This window comes from Aspergillus wentii (genome assembly GCF_001890725.1).
Source record: "Aspergillus wentii DTO 134E9 unplaced genomic scaffold ASPWEscaffold_3, whole genome shotgun sequence".
Taxonomy (NCBI): Eukaryota; Fungi; Ascomycota; class Eurotiomycetes; order Eurotiales; family Aspergillaceae; genus Aspergillus; species Aspergillus wentii.
In genome coordinates this window covers 2,536,783-2,563,711 of record NW_024467834.1, presented here as the reverse complement: position 1 = coordinate 2,563,711, position 26,929 = coordinate 2,536,783, and the positions used below count along the sequence as shown (strand labels likewise).

The window sequence follows — 26,929 nt, the reverse complement described above, 5'->3', positions numbered from 1 at the left end:
GTGTATTTGAGACGAACGACTCTCCTTTTTTTGATTATCTCTTTTTCGTCTTTCAGGTCCTTTTCGTTTTCTCTTTATGATGGCGAGTGTGATGGAATATCAGACAGCGTCTCTTTGGGCCAAAGCGGAGTTGTCTTTGTCAGGCGCCTCCCTTTTTTTTCTGCTGGGGAAAAACTCCTGATAAATAGCAATTAACGCCCGCCACTTTTGCCTCAGTCCGAGCCACCACCGAAATGTTGGTTTCTTCTGGGAAAAAAAAAAAAAAAAATGAATAAATAAATAATAAAAGGGAGAAAAATAATGGATATTGAACGCAAGATATAACAGCTGAAAAAGAAATTACCGCAAAATACAACTGAGCTGGGCTTATGGGAAAATTAGGAATGATTCGGTGAGGCTGAGATCTGGTTTCAAGATCTGACGGTTTGCCACCATGGAGATGTCCGTCCATCGTCAGACTCCTTCCAGCTATTAAATACGTCTACTTTCTGCTGCTACAAAGACTACAAGACGCCCCCAGGGTAGATCCCTTTCGACGGAGTCCAACTGTTTCTCTGCTCCAACAGAACCAGGAGTCGACGAAGGAACGCAAGATGAGGGAACCACCAAGGTTGGCGCGCATGATGAACAAGCGGAGTCTGTCCTCTGTAGATCCAGAGAGCAGTGGCCAGCAACAGCGCCCACCGTGGCTCCTACGGCATGAAAGAATTTAAATAGTCTCGGTCGCTTTGCCCGAAGATGAAACAGTCAAGCGATGGTGGTGATGATGATAATCCGCCAATTTGACAAAGGGGGGAGATGCAGTGATAGACTGGCAGTACAAATCATATAAATCAGACTGATCTTAATTTCGGTATTCTTCCTCTTATAACTAGGGTTATTATCATTAATTATCTCAATTATCTAGCTGTAAATTACAGAATAACTGATCGGAACGACATCGGATACATCAGTTCGCCATCGGATGTGTTGATAATTGATAGACCAACAAAGCGATTATCTCATGATCTCCCAATATTCAAAGGAATTATTGGCTTGGTCCACCGGAGCCATCGTCATTTCCTGTATGACACGATCGCAATATGCCAATAAATGATAATAACCCCATCCCTAGTGAGGAGTGACCTTGTTAGTCGGCCGCACAGACAGGAGGGATGCATTTGTTGCTATCATTAGAAACATCACCACATGGGCGGTAACTAATGTAACCACCCTATTCTTATTCTTTTATTACCTTGGAAAGAAATCAAGCTTATTATTGATGATGACGATGGTAATACAGTCATGTCAGAAATCCTTCTTCCTCGCCAATTCAGCTGATTACTGGAATTTCAGTCTTCCCTTAATCTCCTCCCCCGGAGATTGGCATCATCATCAAGACGGGCCGTTGGGATTGTTATTTGACACTAGCATGCGTTATCCACATATTACCCCATATGGCTTATTCGACTCTCCACTGTGATTATTAGGGGTAAATGGTAGACAATCTACATCTGAGCTGATCACATCACACCCTCTACGTCTTTCGAATCTGGGCCATGCAATACGTCGATCCAACAGAAGAAAGAAGACAAGCACCCAGTAGAGCCGAGACGGAGGCGAAGATTTACAGTCCAGAGTAGTTCATATCGTCTTGTCGATCTAAAATCGCACCCATACTTGGCAGACCTGCCAGGCAACTAGATCGATCAATTAGTTATATGCATGTGCATAGATTGAAAGCTGAAACAGATCTAACTGCGATAACTATTTTAAATGTGCCGAATCGCTGTCCTGATGTCTCCAGGCTGCCTGGTTTGGCTACACAGGACATGAGCAGCGTGACGAATGCACCGCTGACGAATCCGTATGCCAGCGCAAAGTCCCGCATGAGAGGGATGGTAGCTGAATGGTAGCCACAGACAGAGCATTGAGCCCCCTTTTAGCAGCGCACAGATAGTAAGCACGTTGAAAGCCCTAGGTAAGGGGGGACTATTCGACCAGGGACTGAAGTTGAACTGATGCTGTCAGTAGTTATCTCTTCTGTTGAACATAACTGACGACATACTTGATGATGAAAGTCAAATACAAAGCAAGCGTGGACGAAAATCCCGCATCCACTGCCATTCGAGAGATAGTCAATCGGCGCCCATAACCCCTACCTGTTTGATCAACATCGGCAAGCAGACCATAGTGACCAGAGATCTTACATACATGACCGAATACGATCCCACCGCATAAAACCAAAACTGTAAAACTGCTTTTGTTTAAACAGGGTCACATCATACCACTTTACATCTCGATTCCACGGCTTACGCGAAAAACGTGCTCGAATCAGACAACACAATATCGCCAGAAGAACACCGACACACAGCCGTATACCTAGCGCACAGCACCATGGAACCTAACATCCTCAACCACCCTGTTTAGAAAGATGGGGAAACGACCCCGCTCAATCTGCTACTACCGCTTGCAACGCCGGTCGCCAGACCTCGCTGTCAGACAAACCACTGCCCTACACAGACCATGGCAGCCGTGAAGACCCCGCCAGCTCCGATTCCAAACCCAGGCTTTGGGCTAGAGATATCTGGTAATATCTGCTTGTAGGACTTATTATGCGGACCTTTTATTTTCCTTTTTTTTATAAAATAGATAAAAGCATGTGACCTACATAAGAGTGAAAAACTTCTACCCTATAATCATGTTAGTAGTTGTCCTCTCAATAGCACAAGACATACGCATTCAGGAATCCAAAAGTACAAAACAGTGTAATGAAGGAGCCCAAGACACACAGCCAGCCCCGCGTGCCTTCTTCTGTTGGGAGATGCGATGCATTTGCAACTGTCCCTTGGTTTGTCGCCGACTCCTCACTCATTGGTATGTCAATAAAGAAATCAGAGATTGTAGATTGTAGATTTACCAGTTTTCCTTGCCAACGTGGCCTTTATATCTATGAGCTTAGCAACACAATCAAACTGACACTGTCGGCCAGTGCAAGTAGAACACCATAGCATTAGCATGCTTGTACCTATCTAGGTACACTGCTACCCGACAGTATCAGGATAATAACAAAAAGATGATTGGCTCTATTCGCAGACGCTAATGCAGATCGACATCATCGCCCCACATGGCGTGCTTCTGGTGGCCGCCACTAAACCTTTTTCGATTCAAAACAGTGGATTTATAATCCGCTTGAGCGGAAGAGATAAAACATTGTAAATGTACATTTGTAGATAGACAAAGATGACAAGTAAGCTGCTTACTGCCCAGGTGTGTGCTACTTGCGAGGTGCGTAGGAAGAAGTGCGATAAAGCCCTGCCTTGTTGGGTATTGTAATATGTAACTAGATATGTTGACTGATGCTGTGAATCTAACTGTGTCATGGGAGAGGATTAGATAGTCGCTATTACTTTCTATGCAATTCTAAGTGGCCTAATAGATTCTCTGTATATCACTTGCTACTGAAAACAGTCCTATCGTCCATCCTTTAGACATCCCCCCTGCTCTGCCAGAAATAGATCAGCCCAATCTATACCATCAAGCCCTCCAGATCATCCAGTCAACAGGCCAATTCATGGACAATAGCATCACTCGGTATTTCCATAGCATCCGTCTTTAGATCCCATGCTCTCACGTAGATACTTCCAAAATCAACCTATGAATGCCAATTAAATATCAGCCGACTTTTCCGTTCTCCTCACCATCCGTCCATCACCTATCACCCAAGAACAGACATGTCAATCAGAGTAACTGATAACTGATATACATCGCCTACCTAATCGTACCTTCTTCTGCGAACTCAGCAATCCAGGCCAACCACTCCTCACCACCATCCAAGGCGAAACCCACCAACAGAGCCAGACACCATGAACAAGGGCAAACAAGACAACCCTACAGCACCACCAACACACTTAGACTCATCTCTCCTCGCACCAGAAATAGTGGGTTTAGTCGCACAGCTCAATCTGCCTGGCTACTCGGTCAATTTCTCCAGGGTCTAAAAATCCCCGGTCTCGACTTGAGATTAGTCCAGCTCGATGGGCTGGATGGTACCATTCAATCGTTTTTTAGCGTGGTCATGGACCAATGTAAAGGGTTGTGGGGGGTATTTTGTGCTTCGATTGATACTGCTATTAAAGGAAATTTCATATGCTACGCCAGACACAGTTACGAAAATGGTGGTTGATATTGCCGAGTCTAATTGTACTGCTTTGCATGTGGTTGATACGCTGCCCCCGAGCTGTGCGTATATTGTTCGTGCTGCGTTGGGCCATGTCTGGTTTAATTCGGTGAAGTGTGATGCATATGGAGAGAAGTTGAGGATATTTTTTGATCGGTTTAATTTGAGACTGGTGATATGTAGTTGTTTACGATGGTTGAGTGTAAAGTGGGTACGGACGGCAACCCTGCATATCTCATATCCAATCTAGATTTAAGCGAACGTGTCCCATTGCCCATATACATATGCACTACGTATGTACCATGTAGTCTTACCTTGCTAGTCTCAGTGACTGAATAGGCATTCAAGACTAATTCTGAACTAATGACTGGATAACGGCAATTATATCCAGTAGCCCCATAATCAACGACGCCCGAGTCGATAGTATGGATGCTTATCTTCCAGCCCCTTTATGCTTGCAGTTCATCCAGAAGAGATCAACGCCTTCTCCTGCATGCATGCATGCATGCATCTCCGTCGAAGCCGGATAGAATCTTCTTGGGTGATGAATATGCAATCTGATTATCTATCCCGTTGACAGTATTCTAGCTTGTTCTATGACGCAGCGGGGATACTTCCATCATCCATGCAAATTGACGCAGTTGATAAGACGTGACTAGATTAACTTTCCATCGTATGACTCTGACTCGCGTAAGCAATTTATCTGAACTTGAAGACTGTCGCTGTGGAATACAGTCCTGATGGCCATCGGTCGCTGCCTCCTCAAGTAAGCAGGCAACTAATGCAGATGCAGTATTCAGAACTCCTTTAAGACATGCAGTTGAATCCAATCCCAAAGGGATAAGGGGATGTTCATATAATACTCCGTACCTAGTCTACATACTCCGTACGCGGGCATACTCCGTGTTCTCCGTGGCCGTGCTCCGTCCGCCCGCACTGCAGGGAGTCAAGAACCAAGAGGCAGTTTCAAAGAGCCCAGGGCGGAGAAAAGCCCAAGACGGATGCGAGAGAAGAGATTTCAACGACTATTAACTGGTTAGTCTGTTGGGATAATTAGCGTTCCAAATACCATCATAGCAAAGGTTGTGTGTGTACTGAAGAGTGAAGACCTTCCCCCATGAGGGGGGCGCCCCGACGGAACTAGTCAGGCATGGTCTCAAACGATCATCTTTGCCGGTGGAGTCCAAAAGGCCAAATCCTCCAGACGGAATCGACACAAGATGGCCAATTTCCCTGCGGATGGAGAAATTGGCTGACAAGAGACCCGCTGCAGCGTTGACCACGACAAGTACCGCACCGTCTGCGAATCGCAATCATAAATAGACTCCTGAGCGGTAATATTAAAGCCTCCGCGGTTCTGGATTAGTCATCTTGCTGTAAAGTGTAAACTGAATTAATAATGACTGTATGGTGTACATAGTACTTGAAGGATGTTGTGCAGATGGACGTCATTTGATAGGAATGATTGTGGGTTGAAAGTGGGAGATGCAAAATCAAGAACGCGGCGCTTGGCTGAAAGAGGAAAGAAGCAGCCAAGATATTGAAGATTTGACTGCACAAAAGACCAGAATAATGGATGGACTTCTGCCATATGAATGGTGGTAGGAGAATATTCTTTTGAAATGAAAACAACAATACCCAGCAGTATCAATCAATGCAAAGCAGCCATCGTCATAACAGAGGGAAATTTTTACTTGCAGATGGTCCAAATCTCCGCTTGATCATCGGAGCTCCCAGGAACTAGGACCACTGCTTTCCCGAGGGATGACGATGCCTTCTTCTCTTATTTTTGGGTGGCTCGAATGTTTTGATATCATATGATCCTCGTTCTAATCAATATGCATGTGGGAAAGATAGAAAAATGCGTATTGACGAGAGCCATTGTGATACATACCTAAGAGTTGACGATAGCTAGATGTACAGATACAGGTTCTCCTATTTCCGGTATATTACCGTAATTACCGGAAATATTACCGAACTCCATGGATGTTACCTACCCATGCCACTTGGTAGACCTGGAAAATCATACTTCTATGATCAACTTTGATGATTATAAACACCAATATTTAGCAATAGTAATCCTGATCAGTATGATAATCCCATAGCCGTGTCTACTGTCTTACTCTTCATCTTCTTCTCCTGTCTTCTGAGTGTCTTAGTGTTTTCCATGACTTGCCCACCGGGTTCTGACTCGGCATCAATCATCCATTGTGCAACCATCAGAACAGTTAGTCTGAATAATGCAGCTCATGATTCACCCAGAGTAGATATTCTGTTTAAGGCTTTAAGAATGTTCTTAATTTCTAATTGAATTCTTCCTGTGCCACACCCCTGATGGAATTCTATTCCAGCCTTCCTCCCTATTCCTCCTTTCCCCTTGTCTTAGCGGCTCTCCAACGACTCCACCGGCTTTTTATTTTTTAAATTACTCCCCTTAAACTTACCTGGAGGTATCCATCCGTATCCATACGTACCCGTACCGTACCGTAGCTTCTGATCCTCACTTTTGCTCCCCTTCTTCCTGCTGAGCCGTTGGATCGATCTTCTCGAATTGCCATCTTTCTTCTTTCTCCCTCCTTCTCTTTGTCCTTCTTTATCCATCATCCGTCATCGCCTCGCCTTCATCCATCCCCCTCACCTTTTTCCCTGCTCGTTCAACGCTTGTTCCAGCATCCTGTTCCGGGTCGAAACCTTCTTCGCTCGGTCGCTTCCGCCATAACTCGCTCCACTCCCAGGCCATCCTCCATTCAGCCCCCTCTTCGCTCTCTCACTCTTTCTCTCTCTTCTCCCTGACCTCTCACCCTTACACCTCCAACACCACCAACTCCCACCCCCTCCCACCTCTACTCTCCGTTTTTTCGCGCCCTCTGCCCCCCTGGGTACTATTACGCCATCGCTCTCAATTCGATTTTCCACCTTACGACCGTTCACGTTTCCCAATTGACATCCTCCCCAGGGGTTCTATCCGTTAAAGATGGCCGATATGAGCGGCGAGCAGATGCAGGCCAAGATCACTGCGGCCAGGCGCGAAGCTGAGGGTCTTAAGGATAAGATTAAGCGCAGAAAGGATGAGCTGGCAGACACAACCCGTACGATTTCCTCCCACTGACGAAACAATGCTATTCACCATTTGGGGAGAGTTCGCGCTCCGCGGCTTTTCTCCCTCCGCAACCATGTTTTCTGTTTCGGGTTAACACTGACTTGTTCTGTACAGTCCGTCAAGTCGCGCAAAACCAGTCCGACCCCCTGCCTCGCATTGGAATGAAGCCACGACGGACGCTTAAGGGTCATTTGGCCAAGATTTACGCTATGCACTGGTCGACCGACCGTCGCCATTTGGTCTCCGCCTCGCAAGACGGCAAGCTCATAATCTGGGATGCTTATACTACCAACAAGGTCCACGCGATCCCATTGAGGTCGTCATGGGTTATGACTTGCGCCTACGCCCCCAGTGGAAACTACGTTGCTTGTGGTGGTCTGGATAACATTTGCTCGATTTACAACCTCTCCTCCCGCGAGGGCCCCACCCGCGTCGCGCGTGAACTTTCGGGACATTCGGGTTACCTCTCTTGCTGCCGCTTCATTAATGACCGCCGAATTATCACTTCGTCGGGCGACATGACTTGCATGCTGTGGGATATCGAGTCGGGTTCGAAGGTGACCGAGTTTGCCGACCATCTGGGAGACGTCATGTCGATTAGCATCAACCCAACCAACCAGAACATCTTCGTCTCGGGTGCTTGCGATGCCTTTGCTAAGCTTTGGGATATCCGTACCGGAAAGGCCGTGCAGACTTTTGCTGGACACGAGTCAGACATCAACGCCATTCAATTCTTCCCCGACGGCAATGCCTTCGGAACCGGTTCTGACGACACCTCCTGCCGCCTGTTCGATATCCGTGCCGACAGAGAACTCAACATCTACCAGGTAGGTTTTATCGTATACATTATCCGATGAGTACTAATCATGGTGTCATTTTTTCAGAGCGACCAAGTTTTGTGCGGTATTACATCCGTTGCTTTCTCCGTTTCTGGAAGATTATTGTTTGCAGGATACGATGACTTTGAGTGCAAGGTAAGCTATACCACTCTTCAATCATTCTGAGGACTGCTGCTGATCACTTTAATAGGTCTGGGATGTCCTTCGAGGAGACAAGGTTGGCTCCCTCAGCGGACACGAGAACCGTGTCAGCTGCCTCGGAGTCAGCAACGACGGAATCAGCTTGTGTACTGGATCTTGGGACTCTCTGGTAAGTTGACAACCACCGTCTTTAGCTTGATATTGCAGCATACTAACGATATCCCGCAATATAGCTCAAGGTCTGGGCCTGGTAAAACGAGAAAAAGAAAAGAAAAACAAGATACCCTGTTTCAGTCATTCGCAAACGCACTTTTTATTTCGAATTTACTTCTTTTTTGCGCCGATGGGTTACATGTCTGCCATTGTACGATAATTCTTATTTGCCGAAGAGCGATTGCCCACCTTACATCCATAATATGCCTTGAGGGGGAACAGACGAGGGTACGAATCACAACCAGCGATGAATGAGGCAGATCCCAGGGTTGTGGGAAGTTTCCGGTTGAGTTCGTGCTGCCTCGAATTGGATGTGCGAAAAGAAAAAATGAACAACACAAAAGCAAAAAGCAACAAACAACAAACAACAACGTTCAATGACTGACCTGGTGTTTCGTAAACGGAGCCCGTTGATAGTTATCGAAGACGGTATGGTGAGAGTTTTAGGTCAACTCAAATTTTGACCTCTGGCGCTCTCTATATCGCCGAGGCTCGCAGAATTTCTGGTCCTATTGTTTTTTTTTTTAACCCTTTTTACCCCCTCTGTTTAAGTTTCATTCCCCTTCTTGACTGGACCTTTTATTATTCCCTTTTACTTTTTGTTTCTTTTATTCTCCCCTTTGGATTTTCTCCGTGCATCGACCTCTGCATGTATTTTCCTGCGGGCGATGACATGAGGGAGTGACTGTTTCCGGATAGGCCATGACTTTTCTTTTGTGTGATCTGTGGATTTCCTTTTTCATCAGTTTCCTTTCTTTTTTTCCTATTTTGTTTCTACTAATCAATATGTCTGAAAGTGTGTGATTGTGTATGCCTGAGAGTGGTTTTTCTTCTGTCATGTGGGCTTCTCTAGCGGTGTTGGATTTTTAAACTATTCCAGCAGATCAAGTTCTTTTTTCTCCTTCTTGTGACACTCTTATTATATTATATTACAGTCCTTTAATATTGCAATTGGGCTGGGGATAATGCAAATGGCATACGCAATGAGTGACTGTCCTACGTCAGCCCACCAGTCCAGTGGGTTTCCTTTACGGCCTCCATCTATGTCCGAGATGCAGTCTCCGAGTCTATCCATGTATCAAATCTGCGTCAATGTTTTTCGGCAAAACGTCGATGTTTCGTAGATTGTTTCTGTGTGTTTCCATGGACCATGGGCATTAGGCATGGACGGTCCTAGCAGACCTTTCCAAGCGGTGTGGTCCTTGGCGAGAATGGATATAAAACTAGAGTAGGTGTGATCTGTTGGGAGGTAAGCTGCTTCTCCGAGGATTTCATTAGTGAATGAAACTCTAGCGTCAAGAACTTGACTAGCCAAGAGGGATAAATGCCGTAGAAAAATATCTCGAGCAAGATCAACAGTAGGATACGAGGTACACCGGGGCATCCGGCTGATCTCGATCAACCAGGCCAGCCGTTTTCGAGTCATGCCACTCGATAGACTCGAAAGTCAAAGCGGAAGAAGGGAGGTAGATCTTGAACTCTCCTTCGAAAGCATATCTTGCGTTTTGGCGATGTCATGGTTAGGTTCTACTTTGAAACTGGCAAGTAGCAGTGAAGAACGGTGGAACGCAGCGGTCAAAGGGGGATCCATAGGTCCCATAAGCTTGTTTTGTATCCTTAATTCCAGCACTCAACGAGTCAGTGTCGTTCGGCTTTCGGTTGCCTTATTCATATTGCTGCCTCACTTTGACCATATAGCCTAAGTCGGCATCAGGGATGAAACACGAAGAAACGTGGACCGGCAGGGTTGGACTATGTATTTAGGTTGATGGAGTCATTGGACACGGCGAATACGACGGCTATTCCGAGCCCAAGAATAGAAGTCGGATCCTGCCGGAAATGAAGCCATAGAAGAAAAAAAGAACTTGTGAAGGAATGGATAATATTAAAAAAAAAAAAAAAAGAGAGAGAGAGAGAGAGGAGAACGGTGAAGGTGTTGAAGCGAAGCGAAGATCGAGAGGTCTGATCCTGGCCAACACGTGGGATGATGCATTCAATTGGCGATATGAGATGGGGAGGAATTATTGAAGGATTCTGACACCTATCACGGGCACCTGTCAGCCACTAGCCATCAATATTGGCGTCACAGATCACATATCACGCAGACACATCACGGACGATGCACTGAATACCTCGGAAATAGAATGTTCTTCGCCCCTTCTAGCGGGTGGAGGGAGCCCTTTCGTCCAAGCGTGGCGGAGTGGAAGCAGTGCTGCTAAACTGCTTGAGAGCAGAAAATCCGCCGATCGCCGGAATCCTGAAACGCCCCCAAGTGCCCCAACGTGTGTGCCTGGCAGAAAAGGGGTAAGTCTTTCGCTATCACCAAGTCACCATCTTCCTTTCATAATTTCTCTTCTATCTCGATCTAACCGGAATCTTCTTCAGCGCTCCCCCTTCGAGAAACTCTCCCCCTTTCTTGCAGCCTCGACTGTTTCATCTGCCGCTACGTATCACGATTCCCACACCGATCGTCCCTCCATCTTGCTTGTTTTGCATCATTTTCCTTCTTGGTCGTCAGGGATCTATCTCCGGCCTGAAACCGTCCTAAGCCAAAACCCTGCCCCCAAATCCCTCCATCACTTCATCATTTGTAGGGCTGTGTCACTCGACTAGAGAGTCGGTGGGTGGGCAAAAAGCAAAAAATCCTGGCCAAGCACAAGAGCTAATTTTGTGATCAGGTCGCGATCTTCGTCAGGTCGTTGTTTTATAACACTTCGTTACCCCCCGCCTTTTTGTACTCTCTTCTTTCTTTCTTCTTTCATCATGTCTGCTGCCCAAGACGAATTCAATCAACTTGTCAACAGCAACAAAGCTACCTTCTCGACTCACCCCGAGGACCGTGACAACTCTGACCACTCGTCTGACGAGAACGACTCCACCCATCACGACGACTATATCCTCGACGACGAAGACGACGAATCCGCCATGGCCTCCCGCACTGGCACCTGCCACATCCCCAACACGGTCTTTGACGCCAACACCGGTCCCAAGGGTGTCATCGCCGACGCTCAGGCCTTTGAGCGTGCTCGCAAGCGTTCCTTCCGCAGGACATTGCTTGGTGCCGCTGGTGTTGATCACCACCGCTCTCCCAAGTCCACTGATGATGCCAACCTTTTGCAAAACTCCTCTCCCCCTGATGGATCCGGCAGTGAAGACGAAGATCGGTTTATGCGCAAATGGCGTGAGTCGCGCATGCAGGAATTGCAGGGCCACAACCAGAGACGTTCGAGCCCCCGTCGGAGGATGTATGGAACCTTCAAGGCTGTGGATGCCGGTGGCTACTTAGATGCCATTGAGAAGGTCAACCCGGGTACTACTACCGTGGTGTGCATTTATGACCCAGAGGTAAGATCCATGGTCCCCGGATTTATGTTTCACATGCTAACCCTGTCAATAGTCCAATGCTAGCGCTCTCGTGGAGGACTGTCTCAACACCATTGCTCGCAGAAACCCTACTACCTACTTCATCAAGCTTCACCACGAAATTGCCCAAATGGATCACATCGAAGCTCCCGCATTGCTGGCCTACAAGGGAGGTGATGTTTTTGCGACAATTGTCGATATCCTCAGACACATTCCCAAAGGCCGGAGCTGCAGTGCAGAGAGCCTGGAGGATTTATTAAAGGTGTATGTGATTAACCTGAAACCCCCATGATGTCATTCATATTCTGACTTGTTTATAGGTACCGAGTGCTATAAGTTATGTCCTGTTCTTGGGTAAATAATGTCTCTACCTCATCGATCAGCATCGATTGCAGGCAATCTAGATAAAATGCTTTGTTTTCATAACAAATACAGCGGGGCGTATGGGTCGTTTTTGTTTCACACTCTTTCATGATTTTTATCATTGGTGGTCTTTTCCTCATGCTTTATCAAGACTCGTTCAAGCACGTGTTTTTTCTTGCATCAATACATTTATGGCGTTTCGTTTTTGGACGATTTACCGAATCTGTCCGTCTCTTGCATTCCCTCATACCAAAATGACATTATCTGACTTACTGGATCTCTTCCTGTCTTATATTGAGATATCCCACATTTGTTCTTTCCTTTTTTTTTTTGTCTCGCTACCCTTGTGTCTATAACCTCTTCTTTGGGCCGTGTGGTGGAAATATCTTTTTTTCACTAGATTCATTCTTGTGTTAATATCAAGCCTATTATTATTCAAAGTTGCTTTCCTCTCGCTAACTCTTCTCTAAATGATCCTGTTTTGATCATATACTCCCCCTGTATCCCGTATCAAGACCCTTCTGGCGTTGGTTGATTGATTTCGTTGTATTCATTCATTGAACCGCTGATCGGTTGTTGAGGTGCCGATATAATCGTCAGAATTCTTTTTTTTTGTTGTCTTTTCTCTTTTTTCCCTGTTCCGCTTTTTCGCTTTCCCCACTCTCTCTGTATAGAAGCCACCCATCAAAAAAACAAAAGGAAAGAAAAGAAAAAAAAGTACATATCACACAGGCGGCAATGGAAATGGAAAATGGCAAATGATATGGTAGATAGGTAGAATTTCAGTGAGAAACCAGTTTACAAAGCGCCCTTTTCATGTGTGAAATCCCAGAGCATCTTGATGAGATTGTCTGGTAGGGTATAAAGATCAACGTGGAATTCGCCCTCTGCAGTCTTGTCAGTTTATCCCTTCTACAGTGATGCAATGATGCAATAGAAGTCAGGATCCACATACGCTCAACATCATTCTTGGTATACGAGTCCGGTGCCTTGTTATCATGCACCATCTGCACAACTTGGAGGAGATCGTCCTCTCCGAGTCGCTGGAGACCGTCTGCCAGCTTGTCCATGTCGACCTAGGGGAAATGGTTAAGAACTGTTCGTTTTTTGACCCGTAAGACCCGTAAGACCCGTAAGACTTACATTTTTCTCTGTCCGCTTCTTCTTCTTGGAGCTTTCGTCTCCTCCTGCCGCACGTTTGGATTTCGTCCCGTTCTCATCACCAGGAACCGGTCCCGATTCGCGGAGGGCGGCCAATAGGCCAGGCTTTGGGTTTTTAAATGTCTATTCCAGTATACATATATTAGCTTCTTGTCTCATGCTTTCAAGTAGAGATGGGGGAAAAACTGACAATGACATGTTTGGATTCGTAGCGCGCCTGCGCAAAGTTGAGATCGTGGGTCACATAATGTTCCTTGTCGGCGGCGGAAAGGCCAATTTGCATGTCGAATTCACCCCATCCTTCCTCTTCGATTCGGAATGGGGGTTTCTTGAACGCTGTAGAAGGCGAAAAAATCGCGCGCATTAGTCGGGTATTTCTTTCCTCACAAACTAGACGGGTAGAATAAAACGACGGCATAGCATAACATACCTTGGATAGCCCGGTCCCCGAAACTCGGGTGCAGCGTGTATGTCACCTTGTCAAAGACATTCGCTGGCACCTGCTCTCCGTGTTCGTTGACAAGGTAGACCTCGATCGACCACGATCGGAGAGGAAATCCTTCAACGCCGGAGTCTTTGTTACTGTAGGTAGAACGTGCAAACGATCAGCCAAAGGGTCCCCTTGAATTGATTGGAATATGTGCTGCAAGCAGGCGCTGAACGCGCGCAAACGTTTTTCATCCCATTACGATGTAATGAAATGGTGATGGCTCGAAGGTTGTGACGCGATGGATAGGAATGGATAGGTAGGTAGACAAGGTGAGGGAGGGAAAACGTACGCGATACGCTGCTCGGTAACCAGCCTGATGTTCCTCTTGACCTAAACATGAAGTAAAAAAGAGCAAACGATCAGCACAATGCGATAGATGGGAATGGAGCGACACTAGAGCAAGCTTTTCTTTACTCTCTCTCTCTCCATCGACGACTGATTGGAAGCAATCACAAAACTCACGTCAGGCATCTTTGCCAGTGGGCTCTTTCACAAAGCCACTGGAGGGGGGATAATGAGATAAAAGAAAAATCTAGCTTTCCGTGGGCTAGATTGATATTGTATAATCCCCTTTCCCCTGGGCGAGAATCCGAAATGGCAAAGGCGGAAGACGGAGAGGGAGCTATTCAGGTGTCGCGCGGATAATGGCCGGAAGAAGCGAGGTTGACTGTTTGACCGACCAAGCCAGCTTTTTTTCGGGGTGGAATTAAATCTGAGGACTTGGTCTGGAGTTGTCGCAGACAGTCACGGTGAGATTAGAAGAAGAAATTATGGGAAATAGATGGGTATGGGGAGACGGCGAATCAGAGACGAGGAAGAGGAGAGAGTGAAGCTCTGGAAGTTGCTTGCTTGGGCGGGGGATTCGACGCGGCGGATGAAGCGATCCGACGACTTCAGGCCAGGAGACCCGCCATTATTAGGGAACCCTCACGAGAGTGGCTTCTTTTCAGCCCTGCACACGATCATGTCTGTATTTCAATTCAGTCGCTGGATCTAAATCATGCTGCATACCAGATGGATTGCTGGTCTGGCGATATTTCTCCTTAAAGCTAGGCTACATTGCAGTCCGTTTCCGCTGGCGATGAAGGCAAATAGAATCAGACGTGAAAGCAACTACACCTCTACGGTTGAAATACATTAAATCATTGGAGTAATTCATGTGTATATTCGAAGTGATCATATGTCTATCTACTGCCAGCTCCTCGTCCGACAACGGGCATCATCCGATGATGTTTATCCCGTTTCAGTTTGTGCATAAGATGACTCATAGGTGTCGTCGCGACCAACATCTTCATTTCTGCCGTATCGCTCGTGGGTAGGGGGTCGGGGAAGGGGGAAATATCAAGTGATTTTGTGTAAAAAGGGGGGAGTGAAATGAAGAGTGTAGTTTGTGTGCTTGTTGAGGGGAATTGGGTCGAAGGTGATTTATTCCTGAGCCATAGATAAAAAACTCGTTATGATAGAGACAACCATGATTAGGAAACCTGCACTCGATGGGCGTCATAAAGAGAGTTCAATCGCAACTCTCTAAGCCTGAGCGAAGATCTTCTCGTTCTCCTGCTGAGCCTTCTCGAAGGACTCCTTGAAGAGGTTGGCGTCTGCGGTATCACATTAGCAACAATCCCACTTTCTCCTCGTTCTGGGACGAATAACTCACTCTCGCTGTTGGCAAAGCGAATGGCCAAAGTAGCGGCCTCTGGCTCACCCTCGCTGACATCGGCGGTGGCGTTCCAGACCCAGCTGCGGTCACTGCCAACGTTGGGGCTCAACTTCATATCGGGGACAACTGAATAGACGTATCAGCACCTGCCTCACTTTTGCTTTTCTGCTATGTTATACATCAGAACGCGGGTAAAACTTACTGTAGTGGTTTGCGCAGACCTTCAGGGTCTTGTCGCGGCGCATCACTAGTCGGGTCTTCTGGTTCTCCTTGTGCTTCAACAGTCTCACATCACCAGTACCACGCTCCTTCCACTCCTTGGTATCGCGGTCGAATCGGAACAGCTTAGCACGCATCTTGAAGGTCTGCTCCTCGAGCTCTTCGTTGGTCTTGGTCTCAACAGTCTCGGTCAGGTGGATGACGGGCTCAAAGTGAACTTCGGGAGACTCGGGAGCCTCCTCCTATTGCGATAAAACAGTCAGCCATCTGATGAAAAAGTTTTTCTTTCTTCTTTTTCTTCTCCCAAACAGAAAACATTTTTACACCATTTGACTCATCGCCCATCAGAAGCGCGCGCGACAAATAACCCAAAAGACCAAAAAAATCAATGAAAAAAAACATCACAAACTCACCTCTTCACCCTCCTTCTTCTGTGCCTTGGAAGATCCAGAGGGCTCATCCTGAGGCTCTTCAGGCTCCTCCTTCTTTTCTTTCTTAGGGCCTCCGCCGAACATGGAGAAGACGCTGTCAGTTGTCTTGGGGGCGGCATCAGCAGCAGGAGCTGCCTCGGTCACAGGCTTCTCCTCCTCGGCCTTGGGTGCCTCATCGTTGGCGGGGGCAGCGGTGGTAGTCTCCTCGGGCTTCTCAGCCTCAGGAGCGCTGGTGGTGGGGTCAGGCTTGGTCTCCGCGACGTCAGACATGGTGGATAGGAGATGGTAATCTGCTTAGTTGATGAGAATGAGAAGAGTTGGAAATAAAGTGCACGGCGGGGATATATACCTAGTGATGAATTAGGGATTGAAAAGGACGTGTTTGTTGTGATGATGATCACTGGAGGGGGGTGGGAAAATATGAACACTAAGTGTTTTTGGTTCCTCAGTCAAGGTGGGTAGGCAATAATGCCCCCCCTTTGTCCCCTCCTCTTGCCTGAGGCCGCTAGTGCCACCGCCTCCAGATCCACCACTACGAACTACTTGGGCTCCATAACAAATTCTATGGAATGGTCTCGTGGACGATGATATGGCCTGTGATGTTCTCTGGATTCCATAGTGAAACAGGTCGTAATGATGACCTATGTTTCGTGTTTTATGGATCATTTGCACCAAACTGATGATTACATTATCTTAGCTAACGGAACTATGGTGCTTAAAGATAGAGCAAGGCATCAAAAATTTAGCAAACACTCCTAATGGCTCTGTACAGAACATTCGACTTCCTGGCAAGACTTGCGCCAAACCAGACTTCGTGCCCTCGTTTGCGCGATGTCCAGCGTCTTGCATTTCCTGGCGTTTCGAACATGATCCATCATTGCTCCCAGGTCAACGCCCTGCGTTGACACGCTACTGATCCGATTCCAAGTGCCACTCACAAGCTCCTTTGCATCACGATTCACCCTGTCAGTACGTTCTTGTAGTGCTGAAGATGCTGTCAGAAAGGGTTGCAAAGCAGTGCGTTTGACAGCCTCGGAGAGCTGCCTTGACCTCGACAAAACGACCTCTCTAGTACCAAGTGAAAGTTGTTGCACAGAATCTCGACGCAGCAGGTCGGCTTCCTGTCGTAGAAAATGCGACTTCTTCACAACATCCCCCATCAGGACTTGCAGATCAGTACAGATCCGACCATACACCTCTGACAAGCCCGTCTGAGCAATGTTCAAGTCCCTGGTAAATTGAGCTGAGATCGCATGCGCCGCTCGTTTCCAGTTTGCAATCTTCAGCCACGGCGTCCCAAAGTCCACCGGTGTGACCTGACTGAGAAATGGCTTCGAATCTGTCGTTATCGTAATGTTAATGAGGCCGTATGCATCTTCTCTGTCCAGTTTGAGAGTGTATACCCCCTCGAATAACCGAGACAGTTCATATGCAAGAACGGTATCATGTCGGTGTACATTGACACTGAATCTCGGCTGTCTCCTCCCTGTAGGGAATCCATGTGGAGGTTTGATGACAACGTGGCAATCGCCGACTACCCGAATCTCAAACTGGTCTGGCTTCTGCTGCGCAGGAGCCGCGAGTGCCACATCCATCAGTTCTTCAAGTCGACTCTGGGATTTGTGTTTTGCCAGCTGAGCTCCGCCGGCCTGTGCAGATCGCACAGAAAGAGACGTCTGTCTCAGTCCTTCAACTGGAATGATACTGCTAGTAGAGACACTGCTCGAAGAGGGGGGCGAAAGGGTAGAAATGGCAGAGCGTGCAAAGAATTGGGAAATGAAGACAAAAAGAGCTTTCAGAGCCGAGTGACCCAGAGAAATAGCCACAGCCGAAATGATAGCTAGAGTAATGATACGCAGAGCAGGGGTAAGTTCGTGTATGTTTTTAGAGGATGAGAAGGTGAACATGTTTGTGGAGTATTTCTCAGTATCGAAGAACGGCTTCCTTTCGAAGGCCTTTGGAGACTCGGTGGTGACTTTGTTGGACTTCTTAGGATAGATACTTGCCAACGAAGCCAAGTTCCTGTTGAGTTGACTAGGAGTAATACTCTCGAAGGTCTTAAGATCAATAGGGTACCGTCTCAAGACCAGGGTCTCTCCAGTCTCTGAGTGGCGAGATTCCAAGCACATGTGAAGGCTATGGGGGTTCACAGGGATCAGATCAGAAGTCATCTTCCAGAGCGGCTTCTCCGAAATGGCCATAGTAGGAACCCCATGCCTTTCCATGAAGGCCCGAGCGGCCCTGTGCGTTTTGGTGGCAGTAGCGTCATCCGTGTTAGCTACAAAAACGATAGCCACATCTGGCAGCGTCCACTCTGACGAAGACGAGATAAAGTAATCAGATCCGGTCCAGGAGGAGGTGCACGATGGTCGATTCTTGAAGTTCAGGCTTATAGTGCTGGGCTTGTCCGCCTGAGGGCCTGACACCGCTCCCAAGCACTCGTCGACAATGAGCTGGACGTGAATTGGAAGAAGCTCAGCATAGTTTGGGATAGCTCCTGCACCAAAGGACGTCGGGACCACATGGTACCTGGACGACTCTGCAGAGCTAGGTTCAGAGCAACTACCCGAGCTAGACACCAAGACATCGCCAATTTTGTCGAGTATGATGTTCCTGAATTCCGGATTGCCGATATACAACACACGAAACGGCTTGTCGACACCAAGGCTTTCTTTCGTCATGGTCTGCTGAACGGTAGCCGTGAGAAAAGAGTCCTGCAGGTTATAAGGAAGCCCCTTTTTCAACTCGGATGCTTCATCATCCCCAAAGACATGAATGGTATGCTTCAATTCAACCCGCTCGAGCTCAGGCCACAGATCAGGCTCTGCAAACTCGATAGAGTCGGTAGAATGATGGAAAGCCTTAGCGGTAAGACCACTATCCTCGATGGTATTATTCAATCTGGGGAAGCGAGCAGGTAATTCCTGAGACTCAGAAATACTGCTCCGATCCTCGTATATATCACCGCCATATACCTCTTCTTCCTCATCATCGTCGTCGTCATCATCATCATTTCCATCCATCTCGCTACTACTGAACCGCTCATCGAGGCTAGCAACATCGTCCGGGCCGGTTTGGTCAATCAGCGACCCCACGTCTGTCTGTTCGGATCGAGCACCATCCTCAGAATGGGCATCACACACGCTCAGAGTCGCCCAGCTTTCACCCAGTGACTTTGGCGGGGGATGATCTCCGTGAGGCTCTGACGTCATGCTTGTAGGTCTCGAGCGAGATAACCACTCCTCAACGGAGGCACTCAAAGGCGGAAGGGTCGGATATCGTAGGCTTGTTGAGGCACTAGAAGGAGGATGATTCCTGGAGGGAGGCTTTGGAGAGTCAGCCATGGTGTCTGATGGAAGATGTCATGGAACCAGAGATAAGGCTGGTGAGGAGAAAAGCGGAAACGGAGCTTCTCGTCTTTCTTTCTGCTGGTGAATACAAAGAACTGAGTTTCAGTTCCTCAAAAAGAATAGAGGTTTCCAGCAGCAAAGAGGATAACGAGGATGATTTTTTTACTCGAAGGAGGAGATTTATATTTGCCTTGTTTCTTTCCAAGAGTGAGAAAGAGGTAGTGGTGACTGTTTCAAATTCCTTGGATGAGCCTCTGCCTAATAGGCGGCTGCCCAATGACGCGGTGAGGTACTATTCCCGGCCCCGAGCGGGAAGAGGGTCAGGTGCTTCCAGAGCAGAAAGAGGAGAAAGAGCAGCTATGAGAAGCAAGAAAACAAATATATTTATCAGGAAGGCCCAAAGAGAAGGGGAAATAAACGGAGCAGAAAATCTTCGGCAGAGGACGGGAGTCAGAACAGAGAGAGAGAGGGGTGATATTGTCTAGATAACCAACTCTACATAACGTGCCGTATCTACACGCAACGCGGGGCACATGACAGGGGGAGGGGTTGACTGCTGTAGGCTCATCACCACATGTGGTCAGGCGGGGAAGATGTCTGCTTTTTATTCTAGTAAACTCGATGATCTACTGTCTCTTTGTCCATTTTTGATGGCGAAATACGGCCGTCGTTGACCTCATCATGCGTTGCTCTCTTGCGTTGCTCGATGATGCCCCCCCCGATAACGATAGCACTATGCCTGAATCAGTATAGCCGGCTTCCCCGGACATCCACCGATCTACACTTAGTGCCTACATTCTGGATACACTCAGTGGGGGGAATCCATAAGGTGAGTGAGTGTCTTGGTCTCGATTTACTGTAACTCTATAATCAACAGATCCGTCTCCAGTCCCGAAAGGCTGTTTTTCACCAGTTGGCCTTCATGTACTGACCAATCACCAGATCCCCACAGAGTGCGAGGGATAGATCGAGCTCTACCCTCAGGCAACAACACTGTGACCTGCGATTGCAGTGCGGAATACTCCAAGTACAGTATACTGACAAGCATCCGATTTCCAATTCTCCACCCAGCCGCATCTATCCGTTGCTGCCCCTCCACCTGCAAGGGCGTCGTTTGTGCTCCCAGCAGAAATCCCGTCACCTCCGGAGATACCAAGACTCGACTCAGTTTGCTTGCGATATTCACAATCTCCGTGTTGGTCGGGTAGGTCCACATGACGATACCTTTGGCGTTGTGGTTGATACTGAGCATATTCATGATTACTTCTTCCTCGGGGGTTGGAGAGCGCTTCCAGAAGGAGTCATTGCCAAACGCCTGTGGAACTCCCCAGTATGTCTTAGGACCTCCACCGATCCAGGCTTGATACTGGGAAAAACGATCCAGACGAAGGGAGATATCCTCAAAGTTGCCATGGCAGTCGTCGCAGCCACAGCAGCCATACGTCGTGTTGCACGCAGTATCATACTGATCCGACCAGCTGGTATTGACCGCAATGGGGTAAACATCAGAGAGAATAATGTCCGCTCCTGACGAGTACTCCTCATAGTAGAAGTTGTAACAGTTCAAACACAGCGAAATAGGATGCCAGGGATCCAAGGATTTGATCTTATCGTACGCCTCTTTGGTAGCATTCAACGGATCACTGTGCCCATCTGGCTCATCACCAGTATACCAAAGCAGCATGCTCTTCCTGGACTTGAACATATTCACCTGCTCTTCCACAGAAGTCAAGTTCTGATAAGTCCACCGCATATCCCACATAACCCACAGTCCAATCTCATCGCACTTATCGAGGAACATATTCAGCTCAGTCAGGTTGAAAGCTTCACCAAACGTTCCTCCACCAGGAACAAGATGCAAGATGTTATATCCCTGGTCCTTGAATTTCTGCACATTGTCCAACGACTTCTCCAGCCACCCGCCCCAGCTCACGTAAAAGGAATACGGCAAGATAGGCGTCCACACAGACGAGTCGCTGAGATAGTCCTGGACCAGTAGACCCCCATACAGGCTATCAATCTTGGTGATACTCCCCCCGTCTGCCCTCTCCGGCAACCGATACACCTGCGTCGTAGCCGTATGTACCGGTTTACTCTGATTCCCCGACGGATAAGACACCGTCACTAAAATATCGTACGGCTCAAACCGCGGCTCAAGCCCATCCAACTCGAAAACAACCTCATTCGCAGTCGAATTAACAGGCACGGAACGCCTCAACTCAACCCCAGCCTGTTCAATCAAAACATCCACCAGTAGCACCCGACACGATTGCGCAGAATCCAGCAACACCACAGACCGAAAATCAAACGGCTCCCCATGCGTACGCGAAATCCCCGCATCAATAATAAACGACCCCGATTCTTCCTCTGCCGTGTAAAGACTCATGCGAGGCCGGATCCGTAAATCCAGTCGAGGCGTTGATGACGCAGTTGGTTCTTCTAGCCATCCTCCCGGTTCAAACGATGCATTTCTAAATTTATCTATTAGCTTTTCAATTTTCTGCATGCATGCATGTATCAATTGAGAAGTGCATTCTTTTACTCACGTGGGACGATAGGCTTTTCCACACCATATGTCGACGCCAGGGGGGTTGTTGAAAGCTGCAATGGTTTGGCCAAAGAGAGCGACGAGAAGGGCTGCTCGGATCATGGCGTTACGCTGTTACCATCACAGTCAGAAGGATATCAAGGATTAAAAGCTGGGATATAAAAAGGCATGCAAAAGTTCTTGGTCTTGCATTTGCTGTCACGGCGCTCGAGGCACTGCATGAGAGGGGTTGATAGGTGTGTTGTCTGACCCCCTGTCAGCTGTCAGCGGGTGTTCGTTAGTTATCTGCAGGTGCTTGGGTTTGACTTTTTAGCTCTTCACGCACAAACAGTCAGCAACGATGTGATGGTTTTGCATTCGACCAGGAATTGAGTAAACGTATCACAAATACCTCCATGGCAGGTTCACCCATACACGAAGATCAATGCTACTCCTATTCGCTCAACTCGATTCTAACACTGGGAGCACTAGCCAGGAGCCATACATTCATGGACAATTAATTAGAGAGCGATTATATTATCCCGGTTATATCGTGGGTAGATTATTCCATACTCTATACAGCCAGACCCGGTTGGTTATTTGGGTGGCAGGGGCAATGCGTGGGAGAAAACCCATGTTCACCAGGGAATAGGAAAAAAGATATGTACACTTCGTGAATTGATGCTAAAAGAAAACAATCAAGAATTGAGAACATCGGGAAAGGGAGTATTGGGGGGAAAGGGGGTGATAAAGACATGAATAAATAAACAGATGGCTTAGTACTGCCAATTGAGCTCTCCCATGCGAACCAACGTTTCTTCCCAGGTAATGCCCCTGAAAACAATGTCATAAGTCTCGTAATGCCGCTGCTGGAGCTTTCTGCTAGCGAACTGGGTTTGGCGCATAATTGAACAAATGGTCGACTTATCAGAGGAATTCGGGGAACGGAGCCATGCTAGCATCTGCTTAGCACGAGGACAAAGCTTTGCAGAGATCGACTGGGTCAAGTGGATGGCCGCGAGGACTTCGACTGGCATTGTGGGTTCGGAGCCAGACGACAGGCTTTTCTTTTCTTTTTTCTTTCCAAGTCGGCAAGATATTGTAACAAACAGCAATCCAAATTGAACGCACAGCACGCTAGATGTATTGTCAATATTGATGAGAATGTTGACACCGTCTTCCGTATAAGAAGCCGTCAGATCCGTTAAACGCCGTTCCAGTGAAATCCCACGGCCATAAGATGCAGGCCCAAGCAAACAACTCCAAGGGCGACCCAAAGTAATGCTCACAGTCGAACAGATAGATACGGAAACGAGGTGAAGATGATACAGCGAACACAAAAAAAAGGTCAGCTCCATCTATGGAGATGCCCAGCCTCCGGCAACTTCCACCCATTCGGCGAGACAGCTACCCTGCTTGCCTTCAACATCCACAATGTCGGTATCGCACCTGCATCTGCAGCCGACTCCGTTTTCCTTGACAGGGTCAGGAGTCGCCCAGTATTCATCTTCCTCGATCCGCTCCTTCTCATTCTCCGTGGTCATTTCAAGCCATGGGATTCGGGTTAATTGCCGTGCGGGGGCGTTAGCAGGGCAATGCTGGATTGTCGTGTGTCGGTATCCGAAATCACGGAAATAATGGATATCACTCGGGGAAAGGAGGGCACCGGCGGCAAGCGAATGAATTGGAGCGTCACCCCACTACAGCGAATCAAAGGTTAGACAATGAACAGACGACTGGGATAACGAAATACGTACTCTTTCATTCCAGAAACCACCGCTTCTATCCATCATGTTGAAGAAGTCTTCGTACTCTTTGCTGCGGAACCAGTCGAGGCGCGCAATCTCAAAGTTACTCCAGAAATGACACATGTTGTACGATTCGCCTTCCATGGCTTCGGGGTCGATGTCATCGAGGTTGTTTTCATTAGGATCGGTTTGCAAGATCTCCTCGGGAAGCTTGTCTTGCTTCACGTCTTCTGGCTTCTCTTCCTTCTCTGGTCTGGGTTCCAGGAACATTTCCCAGAGACCCTTTGACTTGAGATTGTTCTTACGTTTGTAGGCAGCGGCGTAGCGGAAAATGTTGGGGACGGTCTCGCGAAGCTCCTTGACGGCAATTGTGAAACCATAGGTCTTGTTTGCTTCTGCCATCTTGATGAAAGGATCACTAGGATGTGTGAGTAGATGAAATCAGATATACGAGGAAGATCCTTACTAGGTGATGTCACAGAAGTACTTGATTTCGGGCTCCAAACGCCAGTACCACTCGTACTTCATCAGGAGAGGGTGCTTGTAGAAGTGACTGGAAAATGTTAGAATTGGTGCGGTACCAGAATGGGCCTCTAAGAACTTACCCGGAGTAGAACCTGCACATGTGGTGATAACTCTCCATTCCTCCATACATAATGGCGGCGTCTCCCTGCTTCCTGATACCCTCCTTGGCAACCTCGTGGTCAACCCAATCTGGGTATCCCCACATGCTGTCGTCGATCTTTCCAAACTCCACAGGACCGCTGGTATAGTTCTTGACAGTGGCTCTGAATTCATCGTCAAAGTCGCCGTCGTTCAGGAACACGTAAGGGTAGTGGAACCACCGGTTGAAGTGTCTCTCGATCGACTTGAGAGACTGGATCACACCATCCAGCTCCTTGTTCCGGGCGAGAACGACGAACGCAGCGTTTGCCCGAGGACCGTCCGTTTCAACTGGCAGACAACCAGTGGCAAAGACCTTGTCATGTTTCTCGCTAATTTTTCTGTATAACGGGAATTGTTAGCCTCGATAATCACCAATAACCACCATACTCTGTCTTCAGCGTCGGGGGTGCAGCGAACCTAATGGATGGCGGTGTGCCAGCTGGAATTAAGATACCCCCGGGAGACGAAGGATGTCGAACAAAGAGAAGTAGAATAAGAATTATTACAAGGCATGGAAATAGTAAAACAAATCCCAGGGGTATTGAAATCGACGAGTTGCCCTTCAATCGTATCCTCCGTCTGAAGAAAGCGAATCTAGAAGAGCCGGAGCCCTTTTCGCGCGAAACATCGTCGAGAGGCAGACTCGGCGCCGAGGGCAGCCGCTTCGTAAGTCGCTGAATGAAGCTCATGGGGAGCGATGATTCGTTCGAAGACGAGGGGGGGAAATACTCTAGAATCAAGGCCCTAGCGATACCACAGGGGCCTTAGAAAAAAGAGGGAGGATCGGGATAATCGACGCCAGTCGGAATTAGATGCAATCTTGAGCGAACAGGGTCACAGGGTCAGTACGCGCAAGGCTGTGTGGTTCTTTTGGAAGAACCGCGAAATGTCCAGTACGAGCGGCAATGACGAGGATCGATTGTAAAGACAAATGAATTAAAAAGGCGAAGAAAAAATAAAAAGAAGAAGACAAGAAAAAAACGAGTGGCCGGAGGAATGCCTCCTTTCTCCCCAACTTTTGCTTTCTCTTCAGTCGGCCAGAGACAGACGGGCGGGGGAGGCGTGAACAGCACCTGTGACTGATGTCCTGAGCAATGAAGCCAAAGGCACAAAGACAGTCGACGAGGTCATCAATCAGGATGGAGGTGGGTGGATAGGAGGAAGAGGCAGGAATTGCGGAGGAGAAAGCCGATGGGAAAGGATGGAGGGCTTTACGAGATGGATTTTGGGGATGGGGATGGGAGGAAGTGCTGCCAAGGCCAGGGAGGCGCAAGCGGCCAGAGACCGTGGATTTGGGGCAGGCGTCACAGAAATACGGTAACAGAGAGGGTACTTTGGGGCTACGGGGGGCGAAAGATGGCGAAAAGATGATACGGAATACAGGCTGATACAGCGATACCAGGTAATCTGTTCTTTTTTTACACCAGACAAGCAGAATTGAGCCATCGCGGTAAGGGCAGGATAGACCGGTCCCTAATAAACAATAACGTCGGATTGCCACCACTGGCGTACGTAAGTGCTGGCTGCACCCCTGGGGTATTTAACTCCCCTTTCTCCCAATAGTTGGACAGACTGCCTCAGAACACTTGAAGCTTAACCTGCATGCACGACAGCACATCCCCCAATCACCGATTGGGTAACTGGGCAGTCGGATGGAGGTTTAGATGAGTTGAAGATCAGCGGCCAATCTCCCGGAAAGGGATCGAGAAGACTAGTTTGCTATTCTTGTCTGACTGTAGTTAGACAAGTTAGACACAGTCGATGACTTGATGCAACTGTGGCCCCAACCAGACTGAATGGAAAAATCTGACGCCAAAGAGGAATCAGAATTCGGCAAATCAAGGCGAGGATAATACGTACATACATAACCTACACAACCCATACACACAATATCTCAGGTATCACCTCAGATACCAAGTAGAGTAATAGAATATTTATATCTATATTATAGTTATTATATTATTTATACTATTCTATTCTTTTCTTCTATTCTTCTTCTTCTAGTCTATCGATCACGTGAACACTGTCAAGGTGGCCTTAACTAAAGAATCCTCCTAAAACATCCTAAAACCCACTCTGGCCTGGACCCTGAAATGCTTAACCTCCTCGTTCGGCTAAATACCGGCCGTCATTCTTCATCTTCATCTTCATCCTTGATCAAAATATTAACTGTGAGATCGGATCTTGGATTACAGCTGCATCATTATTGCAGCATACTATCATCTGCCCATACATTGCCTTTCGTGCTTTCTAAACCAACTCCCTCGAGCTCTTTGTTGCATGCATGCGCTACTGCATGGGCATCCACTGCATCCGTACTTTGACTCTGTAGTCTGTATGTATAGCGCAGTCAACATCATATAATCCGTCATATTTGTATATTTTTATATACTCTGTATTTGTATTATTGTTATCATATCTATATCGTGCCAGGGGAAAATCCTACATATTATGGATAATCCTACATACTATATGCTGTACGACAGTGAGCTCATCAAT

At 47.6% G+C, this 26,929-nt stretch overlaps 8 protein-coding genes across 8 annotated transcripts; 2 read left to right on the top strand and 6 right to left on the bottom strand.

Annotated features, from left to right (window-relative positions):
* The first annotated feature begins 6,948 nt into the window (after positions 1-6,948).
* Positions 6,949-8,777, top strand: ASPWEDRAFT_446468 (WD40 repeat domain-containing protein). The gene is made up of 5 exons (XM_040836310.1): positions 6,949-7,248; positions 7,374-8,086; positions 8,144-8,233; positions 8,289-8,408; positions 8,473-8,777. The coding sequence occupies exons 1-5, from the start codon at positions 7,134-7,136 to the stop codon at positions 8,491-8,493; spliced, it is 1,059 nt and encodes a 352-aa protein (XP_040690945.1). The 5' UTR covers positions 6,949-7,133; the 3' UTR covers positions 8,494-8,777.
* A 2,438-nt stretch (positions 8,778-11,215) lies between these two features.
* Positions 11,216-12,151, top strand: ASPWEDRAFT_50511 (phosducin family protein; the record flags this gene model as incomplete). Its single annotated transcript, XM_040837453.1, has 3 exons — positions 11,216-11,797; positions 11,850-12,079; positions 12,136-12,151. 3 exons carry the CDS (start codon positions 11,216-11,218, stop codon positions 12,149-12,151), a joined length of 828 nt encoding a protein of 275 aa, XP_040690944.1.
* Positions 12,152-12,647: 496 nt separating this feature from the next.
* On the bottom strand, positions 12,648-14,455 carry ASPWEDRAFT_446383 (putative transcription initiation factor subunit (TAF30)). Its single transcript, XM_040836309.1, has 7 exons — positions 14,292-14,455; positions 14,119-14,159; positions 13,770-13,921; positions 13,530-13,675; positions 13,322-13,462; positions 13,134-13,254; positions 12,648-13,065 (listed from the first exon to the last, which is right to left on the bottom strand). Exons 1-7 carry the CDS (start codon positions 14,298-14,300, stop codon positions 12,977-12,979), a joined length of 699 nt encoding a protein of 232 aa, XP_040690943.1. The 5' UTR covers positions 14,301-14,455; the 3' UTR covers positions 12,648-12,976.
* Positions 14,456-15,191: 736 nt separating this feature from the next.
* ASPWEDRAFT_38943 (Ran GTPase-binding protein YRB1) lies at positions 15,192-16,676 on the bottom strand. The gene is made up of 5 exons (XM_040834994.1): positions 16,489-16,676; positions 16,122-16,429; positions 15,692-15,950; positions 15,487-15,615; positions 15,192-15,427 (listed from the first exon to the last, which is right to left on the bottom strand). The coding sequence occupies exons 2-5, from the start codon at positions 16,407-16,409 to the stop codon at positions 15,357-15,359; spliced, it is 747 nt and encodes a 248-aa protein (XP_040690942.1). The 5' UTR covers positions 16,410-16,429; positions 16,489-16,676; the 3' UTR covers positions 15,192-15,356.
* Positions 16,677-16,894: 218 nt separating this feature from the next.
* On the bottom strand, positions 16,895-19,483 carry ASPWEDRAFT_26669 (uncharacterized protein; the record flags this gene model as incomplete). The annotated part of the gene is made up of 1 exon (XM_040832880.1): positions 16,895-19,483. The coding sequence occupies one exon, from the start codon at positions 19,481-19,483 to the stop codon at positions 16,895-16,897; it is 2,589 nt and encodes an 862-aa protein (XP_040690941.1).
* A 405-nt stretch (positions 19,484-19,888) lies between these two features.
* On the bottom strand, positions 19,889-22,253 carry ASPWEDRAFT_38941 (uncharacterized protein). Its single transcript, XM_040834993.1, has 2 exons — positions 22,036-22,253; positions 19,889-21,960 (listed from the first exon to the last, which is right to left on the bottom strand). The coding sequence occupies exons 1-2, from the start codon at positions 22,137-22,139 to the stop codon at positions 20,343-20,345; spliced, it is 1,722 nt and encodes a 573-aa protein (XP_040690940.1). The 5' UTR covers positions 22,140-22,253; the 3' UTR covers positions 19,889-20,342.
* A 412-nt stretch (positions 22,254-22,665) lies between these two features.
* Positions 22,666-23,545, bottom strand: ASPWEDRAFT_446669 (uncharacterized protein). Its single transcript, XM_040836316.1, has one exon. The coding sequence runs from the start codon at positions 23,372-23,374 to the stop codon at positions 22,793-22,795; it is 582 nt and encodes a 193-aa protein (XP_040690939.1). The 5' UTR covers positions 23,375-23,545; the 3' UTR covers positions 22,666-22,792.
* Positions 23,121-25,315, bottom strand: ASPWEDRAFT_446509 (glycosyltransferase family 15 protein). Its single transcript, XM_040836312.1, has 5 exons — positions 24,848-25,315; positions 24,370-24,768; positions 24,231-24,317; positions 23,774-24,182; positions 23,121-23,716 (listed from the first exon to the last, which is right to left on the bottom strand). Exons 1-5 carry the CDS (start codon positions 25,117-25,119, stop codon positions 23,375-23,377), a joined length of 1,509 nt encoding a protein of 502 aa, XP_040690938.1. The 5' UTR covers positions 25,120-25,315; the 3' UTR covers positions 23,121-23,374.
* Positions 25,316-26,929: the final 1,614 nt, after the last annotated feature.